Raw genomic sequence first — 20,276 nt, forward strand, 5'->3', positions numbered from 1 at the left:
AGTATCACCTCAATTTCTGAATGGGTTTTGGTTGTGCATTTAAAATTATGGGTGGGGCTTTTTTGAGTTTTGTTCCATTCATATCTGCAGTGTAGTGTAGTATGCTCACCTCATGGTGCCCATTTAGAAAGTGACAGGCTTGCTTGTTGCCAGGCAACTTGTATTCAAGACAAAATGGTGAAATGTTATTGTAAATATACTCCTTATTAAATCTAATTTTGTGAATTGACTAGAGTTCTCTGAATATCATAATCTAAGCAGTGTTGCATTTATCAACAGTTTCACTTCATAGCATTTTGTGGAGTAGAGATACTGCAAAAGGGCTTAGTTTTGGTGATTCTCGGGTTGTCTGGTAGTAAAAATAGAGGTAAAAGACCATTTGTGCAATTTTTAAATCTGACCTAAATTACTGAATTACATTATCTTCATTAACACTTGTAACTAGGATCATGTCAGAAAACATGGATGTTTGCTCAAAGATTTATTTTTATATTCTAAAAACGTAGGGTCTCCAATGTGCCTTAAATTCTGACCAACTTTCTAAAAATAGCCAGTCTTGACGTCACACAGCCAATCACGGATTAGTCGGGTGGGAGGGGTCGGTACCGCCAATTTGCTGGAGGCCTTGCATGTCGAAAACGCTATTATGCACTTACAAGACAAACTTTTGTAACGGGTTAATCATGCCTATATTTCTCGTCTATAGAGCTTAACCAAATATGTTAAGGAAAACCAAGCAATGTGTAAACTATAAGAAAATATAATGACGTTATCAGCTGGTCCGAGAAGGCGGGTTGAAGACAATTTAAGGGATACCAATAGACAAATCACAACATCACAGCGATTGGATGTCCGAAAGCATATCCAATCAACAGTTGTCTCGTACCTCCTGTCATATATGTATTAGCCAATGAGGTATATTCAGGGGGTGGATCTCTGAAGCAGGAGTTCCTCTCGCTGTAGTCTGAGGATTAATGGAGGGGACTGTTGATTTTGGCTATTAAGCCACAGCTGATCGGTTCCGAAACTTGGGGAATCATCGGACCTGAGCTCAAGTAAAGGGAGGGGCTGACATCGATTTGCAATAATTAACACTTACATAAGTCGATAGTTAAGGTTTTTGTGTCGGAATACATTACAAAGTCAAGGGCCTTTACTGGTATCTGCTAGAGATAGCTAGCTAGTAGTAGGAAGGCGACGATAGCTAGCTTGCTAGCTAACGCTAACCAACCAATCAGGCGCTCCGAACCGGTTCGACGGTCTGGACTGGACCAGGGAGACCTGAGCAAGATTCGCTACGGAAATAGAGGAACACCGGCTAAGCTAACTAGCTACGTCGTTGGCTAGCCAGCGCTTGTTCGCAAGCTGGCCAGCTAGCTAGTTTCACCCTCGGAGTTCCCCCAACCCCGGATAAAGGAAAAGTACTTTAGTGGAGGAATACAGTTGAAGCCTCATTGTTGGCTAGTTATGATAGCAGCCACCTAGTAGTTAGCTCCTTCAAATCCAAAAGTCCAAAGCCTTGTAAAGACAAACTATCGTAATCCAGATCCAAGGGATCGTTATTTGCCTGCAATCATGGGCAACGCGCCCACCGCCAAGAAGGGCAACGAGATGGAGAGTGGTGAGTCTACTTTGCTTACTGGATATTAACGTTAACGCCTGACTGCTAGTTAACAGTTACAACTAAGGTTTTTCACTTGCAGAGCAGACACAAATCCCAGTATTACATAGAAAGAATAGAACGATCTCGGTAAAGGAAATACCGTAACACATTTTCAGACTATTCTGTTGTGGAGTCAATTATGCATTTCTGTATACTTTAATATTTCCTACCCGTGTACAGTACACTTGCATGGTTAATTGTATGCCCTTTCACCTATGTTTGGTAATTGTCTTTATCTAAGCCTATCAACACAACTCTGGTGATTGGACCTCTCCAGAGGCACACCTGTTGGATAGCAGAGGAGATGTCATCTTTACTAATTGTAAATAGCTGTGCATAGGACTTTTACATGCTGTCGGTGCCCTTTGGATGTCTGTAGGAACATTAGTCAGACTTGTTAGGTAATATGGCATATTAATGTAGAACCTTTCTATGCAAAACATGTCAATTTCTGATGTGGGAAATAGATGTATCTTTTCCTGGAACCTGGGTCAGAATAGTCCATGTTATTATGCTCTATACAACTTTAGAAGCCAAAGATTTAGCTGGATGTCTGACTGTTATATAATGGATGTTACTCGTGGGAACCCAAATGTAAATAGAAAGTAGTGGTCATCAGCCTTGAGTCCCACACTGTACTTGACTTTAAGCGAGAGGAGGGTAGGGTAGTGGGGTGTTTTATTTTTTAGACCGGGTGGGCTCCCAAAGGCACAGGGGCGGGGTCATATGATGCTGGCAGTGTGATCCTCTCCAGGCTGAACGGTGATGCTGAGAGTCTCTTGAACATCATGTGATAAGCAAGATGTGTGTGTGTGTGTGTGTGTGTGTGTGTTTCTCTGTCCTGCCTGTCTCTGGGTCGCTCTGAGTCTTTAAGTCAATGCCATCTATTGTTCCTACTCTCCCCACCACTTCCTCTTTCCTCCCTGGGCTCTTACCTGGTCCGCCGTCTCTGCTCCACCACTGAAATATGCACTTCTGCCATGGAAATGAACCTTGTATTCCCGGAGAGCCTTTCAATGGAGTGTGAAAGCAAAGAAGCGTCCTATCCCAACTCCATTAGACGCTTATTTTGGGTACAAGTTAGAGTGGTGACGGTCCTGGAACAGGTCTGGGAAAACGGTGTCGTATCTATAGCACGAGCAGTGACACTGGAGTGTGCTCGGTTTGAATGGGTATCTGTGAAATGAGCCTCAGGTACTTGTTGACTCTGGAATCTACATGTGAAGAGTGGGGCAGCCTTAAGCCCCATGTCACTGTGCCCCACTGGAACCAGGCTGCCCGGTCATCCCAGCTCAGCAGCTTCTCTGTCATCAAAGCGCATAGCTTTGTTTTTGAATGGTGTCGATGCTCTATAAATGGAGGCGAGTGGGGGACGGACCAGCCGAGAACTGCACAGTGCTAAGAGACTACCCCTGGGCAGGGACGGGGTGGGGGGGGGGTGGGTCCTGGGGATGTGGTGAGGCTTATTCGCATGCCACGACTGACATCCTTATCAGCCTTGATCGCCTGGCTGTGGGCCCGCCCTGATCCCCAGAGACAGGTGCAGACCGGGGGGGGGGGGGGGGGGGGGGGGGGGGGCTGGTGTCCTGAGGGTCCCGCCTGCCACAGCAGAACAGCCATTATCCAGCAGACAGCCAGGGGGGAAGGACAAGGCAGCAGACTCTCTGGGACCAGACTGCAGAGGACAGGGAGGGTTAAGGTCCGGGTCAGGTGGGCAGGCACCCCGGGTCTCCCAGACCAGCATGCCCTCCTCTTTGCTGCTTCGGACAGATATAACGGAGGTGTTGCCGTGGAGAGCTGAACCGGGGCCCACAGGAAGGAGCAGGGTGGACAGTGTGTGAGCCCAGGCAGGAAGTGGGGTCCAGCCTCTGCAATCACTGTTGCACAGTGTCAGGCTTCATCTCTGTCCGAATAACAAGCCAGGGGCAGGACAGCACAGGCTCTCGTCAGCACTACGGGGACTGTAGATATACCTGCCTCTTATCCAGCGTCCGCCCTCGGCCCGAAGTTTAGGGCTCCCCTCCGGAGGTGACTTGTTCCTCGGCCCGTCCCCGCCTCTGCCCAGCTGCCATGTCGGTTCTGCACAGGCTGACAGAGAGGCTGCTCCAACGAGTAGGGCCCTGCCTGGGAGACAGCAACGGGGAGGGCAGACACTGCCAGCCACAGGATGAGCCAGGGGCCTACTGCTGGAGTGAGTTACTGATTTACTGAGATACTCTGCTGGGGGCGGAGTCTGTGTCCTCAGTCACAAGGGGTGGGAGGGCAGTTATTGGATGGGCCAGAGTCGAGTTGTCGTCCCAGTATGTTGAATTAAAAAGAAATGGAAGTTTTTCTAGGTGTGTGCGTGCGTGCTCTGTAGGGCTGCTACGCTTTTGATCTGGGTTCTGCTAAAACTTTTGATTAGCTTTGGTTTTGGCTTGAGTTGTTTGGCCTGGTGTGGTGTGGCTAGCACTTTTGATTGACCACCTCGTGTTTGCTCTGTTGCCTAGTGTCGGCTGCGTCACGTCCGACGTTCCGGTGAGGCTGTTTGTCTGTCTCCCGGGAAACCTTTCCTCGTGTCTGTCCGTCCGGCAGCTCTCCCTCTGTATGGACCCTGCTCCAGGTGTGTTTCTGCCCAGGAGACCTGAACTCTGAATCCCGGCGTCCTCCAGTGTGTGTCTGTGTTGGCGATTACATACCATTCCGCTATCGGCACGCGTGCTGCTCAGGCCGTCCGACCACATGTGCCGTGACTTGCATTTAGCCCCGTGATATGACGCCGCCTAGGTTTGACTTTTCACTCTGCCTATAAATATTTGGGGGCAGGCGGCGTGGTCCGCCGCGCCTTACATAACAGGGCCAGGTTTATGTTGGCAACGCTCAGCACTTCCTGACTCCTCTTTTTAAAGGGGCTTTGTTCTCCTTGGCATGCTCAGATGATCACCAGCGTGTCCTAGGGCCGGACACTCACCTATGGTGTGGCGGAACGCTGACGAGCCCAGCCTAAAGACAAAGCGTGTGGACTGGAAGGTCTGCCTGCCTGAAGTGGCTGGGACGTGGACTTCTCAGTGATCCACAACCCCCCCCCCCAACAGTGTGGGTGTCTGGATCATCTCTCCCCCGCCTGTCTGGGTGTATGTGCAGCTTCCCTCGTCCTCTGTGGTAATGCGTTGCCTGGGGGCCACTGCAGGATGAGCTCTGTGCTCTCTAAATGAGGTCTGATGTGGACTGGATGTGGTTTGGCGGGCTCTGAAATTAAATCTCGGTCAGCGAGGCCCAACCTAACCCCCCGTTCTTGCGTCACAGGGTCTCATCCAAGCCCAGGGGAGAGAAGAGATTGATTGGCATATCGACCCTGGTCATCGGTGGTACCACACAACGGGGGGGGCGTCATTGGGCAGTAGAGGGAATGGGTTTGAATTGGGGTTTAAAATTTCCACTCTGGATAACAGCACATTATTCCAGGGAGGAATGAATTGTCTGTTTTAAGGTGCAAGGTTGACCGTTATTGTCAATGATAGTATGGTGATCTCTGTCAGGTCAAAATCTGTTTATCTTTTTTTTTTTTTTTTTTTTTACTAGTACCCATCGCTTCTCTTTTACAAAATCAATGCCTTCAAACTTATTTCCATTATAATTGCACAAAGTTAGGGCATTTTTGTTCATGCAAACTTCCATTATCTTGAACTTGATAAAGTTGGGGCAGCACTGAGCTAGGCTGCAATGTCACTTCCTGGAGTTGTTCATACTACGATTGTAGCATTTCTAAATGCTCCTTCTAGCAAGATGACAACATTCTTTAATGGTATTTTGGGTGATGTCATTAATATTTTGTACAGTCTCTGCCAGTTCCTCCTGGTTTCATTTGACCCTGATCTTTCATCTCACATGGGTTCTTGCATTGGGCTGATGTTTCCTCATGGTAACAAGTTTATTTTCATGTAGTTTCAGAATGAATCTTTCAGTTTGGGCATGATTTGATGAGGGGATAACTCTTGCCCTTCTGCTGTGGTGATGTGGGTGAAATTGATGGTACCAGGAAATTTGGATGATCTCCTGCTTTGAGAGAGCAGAGGACTTGTCATAGGTCATGACCTTTCCTCTATGGGCTTCATCAATAGTGAGTGGTGATGCCCCTCCCCTTTGTGACCAGCACCCAACCCCCCCCCCCCCCGTGTGTGTTTGTGTGGGTTTACAGGCCAGGGGGAGGGAGAACTCTTTGCTGAATAAATATTGATACAAACAGAGCCCAGGCCCAATTGATCTGTGTGAGTGGTTGTAACGAGAGCACAGCTCTGTTCCTTTGGCTCTGGACTGCAGGGGCTCTGGGGTGCTCTGCTCTGTGCCTGGCTGGGACAACCAGGCGGCGTAACTGGAGAGTGAATGCAGAAGGAGTGCACGGGATCGAGGCCGTCTGTGGATGACTTGGTCAAGAGGCGACCGGCGAAGACGCGTCGGAGCGATGAGTCGACCGCAGTGAGGACGAGGGCAAAGGGGCAGGTGGAGACACAGTAGCCAACAGGGCTGATGTCAAGCTCTGACAGCCACAGGAAGAGCTCCAGGAGGCATGGTAGCAGGAAGCGGGAGTCAGGGTCCGGCTCCGGGACTGCAGACGCGCCGGCTGCAGCACCGGAGCTGTCCGTGGTCATCCCTGACGGTAAGGGGGGGGGGGGGTGTGGAAGTGGCGAGGCGGGCTGGGAAGAAGAGGATTCCCTGTCCACCCTCCACGCTAGTCAAGGCAGCCAGAACCTTAATAAGTAAGACATGAGCTCTGCTACATGTCCATTGATTTAACGGTTGAGCTGCTGCGTGGCTTCTTAGTTCTGGATGCAGACCTGTTGTTTGGAGCCTGGGTGTTCTGTGGGAGGCTGTGTTGGTTGACTTAGCTGGGAATAGGGGAATGTACTGACAAATGTCATTCCCAGGAGACCAGGCTGGTTTCCTTCTCAATGACTCTGGCATGGGAACAACATGGCTGTAATGAACTTTGTTCAGTCCTGCTGTCTGGACTTCCCTTTTTTGTGCGTTTGTGTATGCGCAGCCTTTTGCATGGACATAGACAAATATGAGAGAGGATTTATTAGTTCATCATCAAGTCTCTGTGGCTTTAGGGTTCAGGCTGGTAATTCCAATTCTGTGCATTGCGTACGGGTTTTATTGCCAGCGTGATAGAAGTGCGTTTTTTCTGCTTTCCACCTGCCTATGTAGGGTACATATTGTCCTTCACCCCCCCTGCAGGCTGTAGCCAACCAGGATCCCCCGTGGGGTTCCACAAGCCTGGAACTTAAAATATTCCTTGTTTATCTTCTGATGTACTGGTAAGAGAATCAGGGTTTCTGGAAGCCGGAAAATGCATTGAAACTTCCCTGAATCTTTCAGCTTCTGCCAGACGACAGATGTGAGCCCTCAGTGTTGAGTGCACTGATGGATGGGTGCAGGGCGGGAGAAGGGACGTGGTGTCTGAATGCACGCAGGAAATCACTTTTTTGTGAATCCAATTAAGATAGGATGGTGAAATCCTCTGCACCTCTGAATGTGATGTCGTTGTTCGTTTAGAGTGAGAACGTCCAACTATATCAAGGTGGTTAGAAGTCATTTTGGAGTGGATAAAATCCCATGAACATTCCCTGGCACGCATACTAATGCATTCAATCACAATACATTCGCACCGACCGCCCGTATTGATTGGCTCTCTGCTCCCGTTCTGACATGGCTAGAGGAGGATGCATTAAATAACGTGAACTCAGTCAATTTGGCCTGAACATCAGTGGAAATGCACAGCCCTGTCTGTTTATTGACAAAGTGAGGGAGATGGAAAGATGGACTGCCTTGGGGCCTCTGGCCTCCTGAGCCATTCCAACTGACACACGCTTCTGTAAAATGTCTTACAGAAAACAATTTATACTGTATTGCTGGTCATAAAGATGACTGCTAAAAACTCAGACTCCCGCATGTGTTTCGTCGAATCAGTGTAATTAAAATGCTAGTTGCTAAAGCATCTCTTGTGTTCTCTTACAGTGAAGGAGTTTCTCGCCAAAGCCAAAGAAGATTTCCTCAAGAAATGGGAGAATCCAGCACAGGTGTGTTGGGAAAGTGTGTGAGAATGAATGGCAGGCCTGCCTCACATGCTCAGACAGCCCAGTGTCAGTCAGACATACCCAGCTGAGAGAGGGAATGTGGGCCCTCTGCACATGCTCAGACAGCCCAGTGTCAGTCAGACATACCCAGCTGAGAGAGGGAATATGGGCCCTCTGCACATGCTCAGACAGCCCAGTGTCAGTCAGACATGCCCAGCTGAGAGAGGGAATATGGGCCCTCTGCACATGCTCAGACAGCCCAGTGTCAGTGAGACATACCCAGCTGAGAGAGGGAATGTGTGCCCTCTGCTGGTTTTAATCACCCATGTTGGAACTTTCCCTTTCTGTAATGCATTGAGGCATCCACAAAGAAATTACCTTGGTTTACATAGAATGGCGTCCTTACTTATTACATGGGGCACAGTAAAGACTGAACTAACAACAGATGTCTGCATTTTTGAATGTCATAGCATCTGTCTTGAATATTCCTTTTTTGTTTTTTTAGGGAGCGGGTTAACTGTTAAGTCCAGTTGTACCAAATTTGTGGCCCATAGCACAGCCCCCTCTTAAGACCTATAGTCACTCTAACTGACCCTGCGCTCCTTCCCTCCAGAACACGGCAGCCCTGGACGGCTTTGACCGTCTGAAGACACTGGGCACAGGCTCTTTTGGTCGAGTCATGCTGGTCAAGCACAAAGAGTCGGGCCAGCATTTTGCCATGAAGATTCTTGACAAACAGAAGGTACTGTAATGTGGCATGGGGTGTCAGTTGTGCATCTGATTCAAATTCAGTTTGTGGCTTGACGCATCCCTTCAAAAATGAATAATCCAAGTATTGTCCTATTGTATATTTTATGCCAAAAGAAAAGGGATATTTTATTTTTCTAGCTGCTAGTTGCTAGTTCTTAGTAACTTAGCTGACTAGTAAAGTACATGAATGCAAAAATAACTAAATACACTGATGCAGATTTAAGATTAGCGCAAACTACTTACCCTACGTGCACACGTAGGGAGCTCTAGGGAGCTGCCGCTAAGCCCTCTGGTGTGCACAGTTCCTATCTCTGCTAGAGAGGCATCATAAATAATGGGGAAACCGGACACCGCAATAATCCGTTTCTCAGCAAATTTTAATCTAGCGAGTAGAAAAGCGAAGGGACTTCTAGAGTTGCAGAGAATATCTACCCTGCCATTGGAAGTTGCTGAACTCCATCACACCACGCTCGCTGGGAAGTTGCATAAAGTTGAAAAATGTTCTGCTGTTGCTGCCGCTGGGTGATTTTTATCTCAGAGTTTTACATAAACAAAAGATGCATTTTCAGGAAGGGTGTGTGGACTTAATAAAAACTAGAAGAGCAGACTGGATATAAAAGCTCTTGAAAATTGTGTATAAGAAAATAGTCTAAGATCACATCTTTATTTTATTTTTTGTTAAACATATTTTTCTCTTAGTAGGTTTGAATATATAGGGGCTGCAGTACGTACTCAGACCCTCTGTTTTCTCCACATTTTGTTTGATATATCATATTTATAATTGCTAGAAATAAGTGTGCCAGCAAATGGCTCACAATGTCCTGAAGACAAAGGAAAAACTTTTTTATTAATGTATACCAATTCATTGCAAATGGGAAAAACCGATGTATCTTGTGTACATAAGTATTCAGACTCCTGAAAAGGGCTGCAGGTCTTGATTGGAGTCTACCTGTGTCGAATCAGTTGATTAGACATGATTTAGAAAAACGCACACACACGTCTATATAATGTCCTACACTTTACAGTGATTGTCAGAGCAAGGAACTTGCTATAAACCTGTGAGACAGAATTGTGTTGACATAGAAACAGGGAATGGATAATGTGGAGAAAGTGAAGCGTCTGAACTTTTCGAAGGTACTGTATTTGACTATATGGGGCATGAATCTGTATTAGTATATATTTTTATCATCATCCATTTGTCCAGTGGTCTCTCGGCCCATTAATGAGACATTCAGTCGTCTGTAGCTTAACATTTTGGTCTTTTTATTTTTTATTTTTTTTGTCCCTTCAGGTGGTGAAGCTGAAGCAGATAGAACACACACTGAATGAGAAACGCATCTTGCAGGCCGTCAGCTTTCCCTTCCTGGTGAGGTTGGAGCACTCTTTCAAGGTACTTATACGTGCTTGCACATAGTTTCTACTTCTCTGTGTGAAGGGGGCAAAAAGGTGAGGAACTCACTACTTATTCTGTCAATTCACTTTACATTCAAAGGGCTTTGTTGGCATGGAAAATGTTTAATTTGCAAACAAAAATGGAAGATAAAGTGAAAATGTACAAGTTTGCAAAAAATGGCAGGCATTTGTTTTATTGGCTATGTATGGTGTTGTAACAATTTGCAAGGGAAAATAAATGAAGAGAAAATGTTAATCTCACTTTTGCCGCACTGTTTCTGTAGGACAACACCAACCTGTACATGGTGATGGAATATGTCCCTGGTGGAGAGATGTTCTCACATTTAAGGAGAATTGGCAGGTTCAGGTGAGTGTAATTGTAGTGAGGGATGAGAGAGTGGTTTGAAATGGTTTACCAAGTTACTGGGGGACAGCGAGGGAATGAGTGCAGGGGAACGTAACCTTAGTGGTAAATAAATATATTATCTGACTCCATATTGTTAGGAAATAAAAGTTATCTTAAATGACCATATGTAGGAAGTCCTTTGTAAAGGTTAGCTACTCCTTTTGTCACGGGCATAACATTAAATTGACGTGTTTCTGGGTCCACCCAGACCGGTCAGATACCACTGTGGGCATCCGAGAGTTCTGGGTGTGTTCCTGGGCCTACCCAGGGACCCAGAACTCAGGGATGTCAAGTCTGGTCATTTCGATTTACGTGTGTGTGCGTGCCTATATCAGTTATCATGAACGGCAATAAGATGTAGGTCGTTTAACACAAACCGTGCAATTAAAATGGTATATGTTCCTGGGCCTTCCCAGTCTGCTTTGAAAGCCAGGACTCAGGGATACCAAGTGTGGTTGCTTAGACATCTGTGTGTATTATCAGTAGCTCTACAAACCTGAGTAAAGATGAAAGAATAATGCCCTCGTAATCTATGTTAAAGTAATACAGTTTATTCCAATCCAGTAATACATTTATAATACAGAACATAGTTACAAGTCTTTGGGTAAGAGCAAGCTACAACACAACGTGTTGGAACGTCTCGTCAACGATGACAAACTCCTAAATATGACAACACAACGTGTTGGGAGGTCTCTTTAACGATGACAAACTCCTAAATATGACAACACAACGTGTTGGGAGGTCTCTTTAACGATGACAAACTCCTAAATATGACAACACAACGTGTTGGGAGGTGTCTTTAACGATGACAAACTCCTAAATATGACAACACAACGTGTTGGGAGGTCTCTTTAACGATGACAAACTCCTAAATATGACAACACAATGTGTTGGGGGTGTCTTTAACGATGACAAACTCAAATAAAGTTTTGGAGACATGGCTATTTATCCTAAAATCAGACATACAGTTAGGTCTGGAAATATTTGGACACTGACAACTTTCATAATTTTGGCTCTGTAGGCCACCACAATGGATTTGAAATGAAACAACAGATGCAATGGATGTGCAGACTTTCAGCTTTAATTCAAGAGGTTGAACAAAAATATTGTATGAAATGTTTAGGAATTGCAACCATTTTCATACACTGTCCCCTTATTTTAGGGGCTCAAATGTAATTGGACAAATTAACACAATCCTATATAAAATGTTCATTTCTAAAACTTTTTCAAGAATCATTTGTTGGCAATGACTGCTTTAAGTCTGGAACGCTTTTAGACATCATCAAATGCTGGTTTTCCTCCTTTGTGATGCTTTTCCAGGCCTGTACTGCAGCTGTCTTCAGTTGTTTGTTCATGAGTCATTCTGCTTTAAGTTTTGTCTTCAGCAAGTGAAATGCGTGCTTGATCGCGTTGAGATCAGGTGATTGCATAATATTCCACTGTTGGCCTTAAAAAAACTCTGTTGCTTTCGCAAAATGTTTTGGGTCATTGTCCATCTGTAAAGTGAAGTGCCGTCCAATCAGCGTTGCTGAATTTGGCTGAATCTGAGCAGACTATATATCCCTATACACTTCAGAATTCATCTGAGTGCTTCTGTCTTCTGTCACATCATCAATAAACACTAGTGACCCAGTGCGATTGGAAGCCATACATGCCCATGCCATCACACTGTCTCCACCGTGTTTTACGGATAATGTGGTATGCTTTGGATCATGAGCCATTTCAATCCTTCGCCATACTTTTTCTTCTCATCATTCTGGTACAGGTTGATCTTAGTTTCATCTGTCCAGAGAATGCTGTTCCAGAACTAGGCTGTTTTTTGACGAAGTCTGATCTTTCTATTCTTCAGGCTTATGAATGGTTCGCACCTTGTACTGAACCATCTGTATTTATTCCTTGTGAAGTCTTTATGGTAGGCTTGGATAATGATATGCCTACCTCCTAGAGTGTGTTCTTCACTTGGCTGGATGTTGTGAAAGGGTTTTTCTTAGGATCCTAAGACCATCCACCACTGTTCTCTTCCGTGGCGTCCAGGCCTCTTTGTGTTTCAGAGCCGCCTTTTTTTCCAGTGCCTTCTTTTTTTTTTCTCAGAATGTACCAAACTGTTGATTTGGCCACTCCTAATGTTCCTGCTATATCTCTGATTATTCTTTTTTTAAATTTTCTGCTGCCTGTTTCATTTGCATTGAGAGCTCCTTTGACCGCGTGTTGTGGGTTTACAGCAACAGTTTCCAAATGCTAATGCCATGCCAGAAATCAACTCCAGTCCTTTTACCTGCTTAATTGACAAAGAAATGACGAAAGAATAGCCCACACCTGTCCATGAAACAGCTTATGAGTATAACTGTATCTAAAACACTCCCCCAAATAGTAATTAGCCTTACTTTTCCTTGGCAAACACAATGAACACAAAGGACAGGCACTGTCCCACTTAATCAATGCAAAATGATCAAATGGACGGGGAGTTGCCGGCAGTTGTTGTCAGACAAACAACAAGGACAAACCTTTCTGCAATGTTCTTGTAAAGTTTCATGCATTACCTATATAATCCAATAAAGCATATCAGACTATTCAGCCCTTTTATGGGGAACAAGGTAAATCCAAACACTACAGAAAAAATTCCGCATTATCATCCATTTAGTAACATTTCAATTTGCTTCAGTTGAGCTCAGGAAGGTGGGGCTGACGGCCCACACCTGGTGGTCCAGATCTTTAGAGAAGCAAATGTTACCCAGGACACTGATTAACATCACCAAGGGTCTGTTGGAGACTTGGTGGGGCCAGACGCTCCTCTGTCAAAAACACTTCCACTCCTCCTCAAAAGACATCACCTTATTACACTACATAATAACCTCTAAAACACAGCCAGTGTCCTTCAATACATACAACTACCTGCCCAGGTTTCCACCACCACTCCACAATGGACTGATAGTAAATACATGTATATTGTGGTGTCCACAGGTGTTTAAGGTTTTTGTCACTGCAACAGATTTCTGTCATGGACATCCTGTCCCCTCTTTCTCCCCAGTGAGCCCCACGCCCGTTTCTATGCCGCCCAGATTGTACTGACCTTTGAATACCTTCACTCACTTGACCTCATTTACCGAGACCTGAAGCCTGAGAACCTGCTCATCGACAACCAGGGATACATACAGGTGAGACAGGCCATTATTAGAGGCTAGGTAACTATTGGACTAGTGGGCAAACTGCCTGGGCGTCCTGAACATATTCTGCATGCTTTGATTTGCTAAATGCTCGTCAGACGTCATCGTATCTCTGCTCCTCTCAGGTAACAGATTTTGGCTTTGCGAAGCGAGTGAAGGGCCGGACCTGGACGCTGTGTGGCACTCCGGAGTACCTGGCCCCTGAAATCATCCTTAGCAAAGTGAGTGGTCACATCCCTCTCATCACACCTCTTAACCATAACGCCATCTTTAGCACAACAAAGGCTGCGGCGTGTCTCTCGAGCAAACCGTGACTTCAGACCATGAATACAACTGTGACACATTCTTTGTGTTTTGTTATGCCTTTGGATGAATTAGAATATTCTGTCCCTGTCTTCTTCTCTGCTCCTTTATCTCTTACACCCCCCCCCCCTCCTCTTTCTGTCAGGGTTACAATAAGGCAGTGGACTGGTGGGCCCTGGGTGTGCTGATTTATGAGATGGCTGCTGGCTATCCTCCCTTCTTTGCAGACCAGCCCATTCAGATCTATGAGAAGATTGTATCAGGGAAGGTGAGTGTGTGGCACGTCTGCCAGATTACTCGCGCAGTGCTTTCAGTAACATTGACTGAGAAGGTGTTTAAAATGTCCATTGAGCATTATTTTGTAGTTTTTGCTCTGGTGAAGTTCAGCCAAAAAGTAAATGTGGTTTCCTTGTGCAGGAGTGCCATTACATTTGTCTGAACGATGGATATCTAGGTAAAATAATTTTCTCTGGCTTTGAAAAAACTGGTCACGTGGGAGCCCTATTTTCCTTTCAAAAGATTTTTGCCCTCATAGAAATGCCTTTCAAATCAAGGGCAGTGTTCTAAAGATGGGTAATGGGCAAGGGCTGGACGGCAAAACATTTTATATAACATGCATTCATACAGCCGTATTTGTTTGAATTGGAATAACTGGAATTGGAGAAGTTGAGACAGAAACAGAATTGCAAGACATGAGATCCACTTGCATGTGGCAGCCCATTAGATTAGACCAGATGGACCAGGACCGGAGGGTAAATTACTCAACAAGTAAGTTGTTTTGCTATCTAGCTAACAAGATCAGCTGTCTTTTTACAGAAGTGTTGTAGTTACAGTACAGTGTCATGAAATTGTCGTAACAGGGCTTGCTTGTATTAATGCAACTTTACTGTAAGTGGAGATATCCAAGTTTAGTTAGCTTTGTTTGCTATAACATTACCTAAAATGTACTGTAGCCCAGTTAGCCGTTGTAGTTAACCAGCCAGCTGACAAATTATTTGTTTCTCAATTGCATCTCTAGTTGAGTAATCATCCTTTTTAGCTAGCAACAACATCTAGTCACCATTGATGTTTTGAAATATGATTTTTAGAAGTTCTTAGAAGCTTACCTTTGCTGGTCCTCTACAAGAAAGATATTTATGTGTGATCCTGTGATATTGTATATAGAATCTGCTTTGAATACAACGATGATAAATCATCTTAAAGTATATCAAGACCGCTCCGTCTCCATTAGTGTCTGTATAGTCTAAATAGCTTTTTATGTATATCATGTTTGTTAAATATTGTTTTTACAGCTTTTGTAAGTTGGTCAACCAAATGTGAAACTTTGAGTGAAAACTTGATTTTGTAATTTGGCTACTTTCCACAAGGTGGGGGAAGGGTTCCCCTTTAATGTTTTGAAAACAATTCCTAATCAAGAACCAATGTTTTTTTTGGTACTTGACAAATGAGAAATTGCAGCATGTTTATCACAGAACTACCACTAACAGGCATCAAACACTGCTGTAATAGTAGTAGTAGTAGGGGAGAAAAACAATGTTTTAGCAGCTAGAAGTAATGCAGAGAAGTAAAGCAGCAGGGAAATTGGATCATTCTTTGTGAGAGGATATGGGCACAGGAGAGAGCAACCACGTCGACTCACGGTAGCCTTGTAAACAAACGTATTACTTGTTATCTCTTCTGGTTACAATGTAGCTGTTTGACTGCATCAAACTAAGCGAAGCTATCCAATGCTAGGCTAATAGAGAATACACAACTTTTCACATTTCCCCTACCAAATATGTTTTGATTACTAGCTAGCAAACCTACCTGTTTGGTGCTTTAGCCCATCTTTCTCGTTTTAACTTAGTTTGGTTGTTGTTTGGTAATTTTTGTAGTTTGGTCAATTTAATTCAGTTTGCCCGATACCTCCTAATTTGCCACAGAGATCCTGTGATAGTCTAGCGCCAGTTTCATTACATTTTGGACAATGACAACAAGAGACTCATTGACCAGGTCATCACAAGTGGACAGTCAACGTTCAGCAACACAACAAGGAAAAGGTCTTTGGTTGTATTGGCTAAAGTGTATTTGTATTAAAAGCATGAAATGGATCTCCACTTTTTTGGAGCCTGCTGATTCTGCTCGTCCCATATAGTCCCATTCTCTTTGTAGAACTGTAATATTTATTATCGATGTAAGTAGTACCTCTTTTTGTCATACATTTGGCATTACTGTTCATCCATACTGCTTTAAGAACAAACCTCTGTCTCTAGCGCAAAGTTTTCTTGAATAAAAGCCTCCATGTCTACTTATTTCCTTAATTTAAATATGAATTGTTTTATTGAAAAAAGCTTTAAGATCTAATGTGAATAGAGCTAATGTGCTCGTTTAAGATGCTGTTGGTGGAAAAAGGATAGTCTTGCTGGAGCCACCCAGACCGCTGATGTAACTGGATTTGGAAAAACAAGGACTTTTTAATAGTTTCAGGAAAAACGATCCAAGGAAAGCTCATCTTCATTTTTTCACCAACACCCCAATGTATTCAGTATTACTACGTTCTTATAAAGCAAATGTTCCTGGAGGGTACTTTAGGGTCCCTCATCATTTACCACTGAACTCAATATTTTATTGTTGGTATTGGATACATCTTAATGTCAATCACCAACCTGTGTGCTGACAGTAGGTCTGAAGCGGTGAAGAAAAGGAAGTGTCATGAGGCTTACCATGTCTTTTATCTCGTTTGAACATTGGCAGCATAAGTAGCATCAACGGGCATGTGGAGAAGGATTTTTCAAATGTAACATCCAATTAAAACCTTGCCCCGGTGGATGCAAAGTGCTCCATTCAAAACATTTTGGCAAATGCACAATTCTCTACTCCTCCAAGGGAGGCATGACAACGGTGTTATTTTGGAGATATTGCTGTGTGTGACTCAGTCTAATATCACACAACACAGCGTAAATCCCTCTGTCTTCCAGTACTATGGTGGCAGCATCATGTTATTGTATATAGTTGTAATTAGCATGGTCTGGGTAGTTTGTCAGGATCAAGAGTGATGTGAAAAACTGCCTCTTATTCAAGGAAATAGTTTTTTTCCCTTCAAGACAAACACATGTTATGCCAGAAAAACTAAATAATGTTTTTCTAAGTGTGGTGAAGATTCACTGTCTGCACAGTTTTGTGACTGTTATTTTAGATTCCAGAAAACACAATTTGTAACCTACAGAAGTTGCTAGCAACCTATCCAAAATAGTTTGTTTTTTTAAATGCCTTTTGGTTATATTCTTAACAACACAACCATGGTAAGACAACCAAACATCACATATGTATCATAGTTGTAATAATCACATCACACAAGTTCACAATAGAAATACAATACTCAAAACATATACACTTTACATTCCTCATCTAGTCATACTGTTTTCTTCAACATATCCGCAAAGGCCAATATCCGCAAAGGCCACACCTTTGAGCGAAGAGAGACTAACTTGAATGCCATTGACATTTTACCTCTATAATAACCCAAGTGCAAAATCTGCTGTTATGTTCTAAAAGTGCACTTTTCCTTTTCCTACCAGACCCTATAACTGGGCAGTTGTCCAGGTGCAACAACTTTTTCGAATAGAACTTGTTTGACTGAAATGTCACAAAAGCAGAGCAATGCCTCAGCCCTCTTTCCATTTCATTAACAATTGAGTCTATAATTAGAATTGAATTGCCTTGTTCATGTTGCTTTTAAAAAAATATATATTTAGGAATTGATTATGGCAAGTAACATTCTAAAAATTAAATTAAGTTTGAATGTTATAGGTTCAGTCTGGGGCTTTTCAATAAAAAAAAATAAGTTCTAGACCTCCCATTTCAGGCCGGATGTACAGTTTAATATGTTATGTGCATTGTCTATAAACAGAATCACTATCGTACCTCAGTTAGCTATGAAATTCCAAGTTTAAAAGCAAGAGGTTTTTCTGACATTGCACAAATTGGCACATGTAAGAAGTCACAAAAAAATTTATAAATATTTGGGGCCCTTTTTGGCCCAATCTTTTAAAAATTGTCCTTACTGATTTTTCACTTCACAATTATGGCCTTGCCTTTATGTAGACACCACTGAGGTTTGACTAACTGGGGCCAATGTCTACGTTGGACGAGATCAGTAAAAGCTGAACCAATCCAGAACGTTGTCTGACAGGCCAAGTAGTTGCTCGACATGCATCTCATGGCTGATTGTTTCAAAGGCTGCTCTGAGGTCCAGCAATACAAGGATGCTGGGATTTATTTTTTCCTTTACATTGTAATTGCAGAAAATGTTTGTTTTACAGTACTGATCAAATGTTGTTTTTTTGTGAAGTATATGCAGTTCATGTCCAGTGTTATAACCTGAAATGGTGCAAAGGTAAGCAGTAAACTGACAGATTTTTTAATAAGGGTTGGTTACCTGGAAACATTATGTACCTTTCAGAGTTATAAAGTCCTTTTTCAGGGAACAAGTTATGGGTTAACAACTTATAGCTGCTATGCTGCAATGGAAGTAAATTAAGTCTTGAAACTTGACGCTAACTATTCCTACAGGTGTCCCAATGTTTGTTGATTAATTACTAACATTCTGTCTGTATAAAAATAGACTGTTACTACACCCTCTAAAGCATTATTTGGACAGGTTGCGTGATGGGCGGCTTACAGGACAACAACCGCTTAGCACTGGTTGAAGTAAGTCTTAGTTTCAACTGGGAAGAGAAGACTTCAAGCTGTAGCTTGAAGTAAGAACCCACTGAGATCTTTGGTTTCTCACAGAGTTTTTTTTGTACACTGTCAGAGGCAAAAGGATGGTTATTCAGAGGCAAAGGGAGTGTGTGACATCAGCTATCAAACATTGAGAAAGAGGCATGATGGTCTGGGGCTCTTCTGCTAGATTCTGAGTCAGCTACTTGAACAGAATGGTACCCTGAACCAAAACAGCTACCAAAACAGCTACCACACGCACCATGCGATAACCTCTGGTGTACGCCAATTTGGTCAGGGGTTCATCCTAGAGCAAGATAATTGCTCAATACATACCTCCAGGTTATGTCAGAACTACCTGAGGAAAAAAAAGGGCAAGATGGATGGCTTCAAATCATGGAATGGCCAGCAGTCTCCAGACAAGCTGGTTTGGGATTAACTGGGCAGAAGGGTGAAAGCAAATCAACCTACAAGTGCAACACATTTGTGTAAACTTCTCAAACGATATTTTCAAACGATATTTGATTTCCATTAATACAATAAACTGTGTGAACTTCAAGGTGTTCTAAAACTTTTGACCGGTTGTGTAATATTTGCCTATTGATTTCTCCCTGGCCTGGCATTATTGTCAATGGTTTGATTTTGTGACTGGAACAAACATTTGTCTCAATTGTAATTTCCTTGTTTTAAAATATCTACACCGTTTGCAAAATCTTTCATGTAAAGCAACCTACAACGAAGTTTAGGGAATCATGTAACCATGTAAATCACTTATATATATCTATCACACACACACACACACACACACACACACACACACACACACACACACAATGGTGCTTTGACCAACTGTCATAGACCACTGCCCCACCTGGGTGTCCTATTTGTGTAGATTAAATATATTTTAAACCTTTTTTAGATTTCGAACATAGTTAATGCTTACATTCACTACCAGACCGTGGAGGAACTTGCTCTCTCTACCTTTAGGCAGTGCTGACATCCATACCCTAATGTGTTGTATTACCACCACTGTTTTATTCGCTGTCCCACCCCTACTGTAGGACAGCTCTGTCCAGGTTCTCCGAAAATTGCCCCCAGCTTTCCCTTAAAGCAGTTTTGGCCATTTTCAGAAGTCTTCTCAAACTCAACCTGAAATAAGACTAATGTACTAATTCCTGGCCTTTACCCTTTTTATTTTAGACAACTATTCCAAAGTTTGGGGTCACTGTTTTTAAAAGAAAAGCGGGGGGCGGGGGGGCCGTTGCCAACTGAGCAAGAAGACAAATACATTGTCTAATTCTAAAACAGCCTCACAGGTCCTCAACTGGCAGCTTCATTAAATTGTACATACAAAACACCAGTCTCAAAATCAACAGTGAAGGGGTGACTTTGGGATGCTGGCCTCCTAGGCAGAGTTGCAATGAAAAAGCCATATCTCGGACTGGCCAATATAAAGAAAAGGTTAATATGGGCAGAAGAACACAGACACTGGACAGGACGATTAGGGGTAAAATGTGTTGTGGACAGACTAATCTAAGTTTGAGGTGTTATGATCACAAAGAAGAACATTTGTGAGATGCAGACAAAATAAAAAGATGCTGGAGAAGTGCTTGGTGCCATCTGTCAAGCATGGGGGAGGAAATATAATGCTCTCGGGGTGCTTTGGTGATTGTGAAGTGGGAGATTTGTACAGAGTAAAAGGCAGGCTATTACTCCATTTTGCAACCCCAATGCCATACCCTGTAGATGGCCAATTTATTGGAGACAATTTCCTCCTACAGCAGGACAATGACCCAAAGCACAGCTCCACACTATTCAAGAACTATTTAGGTAGGAAGTAG

The 20,276-nt window shown here is 43.6% G+C and overlaps 1 protein-coding gene across 2 annotated transcripts in view; it reads left to right on the plus strand.

Moving 5' to 3' along the window:
• The first annotated feature begins 937 nt into the window (after window positions 1–937).
• Window positions 938–20,276, plus strand: part of prkacaa (protein kinase, cAMP-dependent, catalytic, alpha, genome duplicate a) — a 28,463-nt gene continuing 9,124 nt past the window's right edge. Inside the window, exons 1-8 of one of the 2 annotated variants that reach the window (XM_010874380.3) lie at window positions 938–1,621; window positions 7,661–7,722; window positions 8,333–8,461; window positions 9,761–9,859; window positions 10,146–10,228; window positions 13,296–13,422; window positions 13,557–13,652; window positions 13,880–14,002. In XM_010874380.3, the coding sequence (XP_010872682.1) occupies window positions 1,576–1,621; window positions 7,661–7,722; window positions 8,333–8,461; window positions 9,761–9,859; window positions 10,146–10,228; window positions 13,296–13,422; window positions 13,557–13,652; window positions 13,880–14,002 (765 nt within the window). In that variant the 5' untranslated portion in view covers window positions 938–1,575. Of the gene's footprint in view, window positions 1,622–5,893; window positions 6,300–7,660; window positions 7,723–8,332; window positions 8,462–9,760; window positions 9,860–10,145; window positions 10,229–13,295; window positions 13,423–13,556; window positions 13,653–13,879; window positions 14,003–20,276 lie in introns of those variants that run through there. The other variant, XM_010874379.5, reaches the window with a different exon arrangement.

Source organism: Esox lucius, chromosome 11 (assembly GCF_011004845.1).
Source record: "Esox lucius isolate fEsoLuc1 chromosome 11, fEsoLuc1.pri, whole genome shotgun sequence".
Classification (NCBI taxonomy): Eukaryota; Metazoa; Chordata; class Actinopteri; order Esociformes; family Esocidae; genus Esox; species Esox lucius.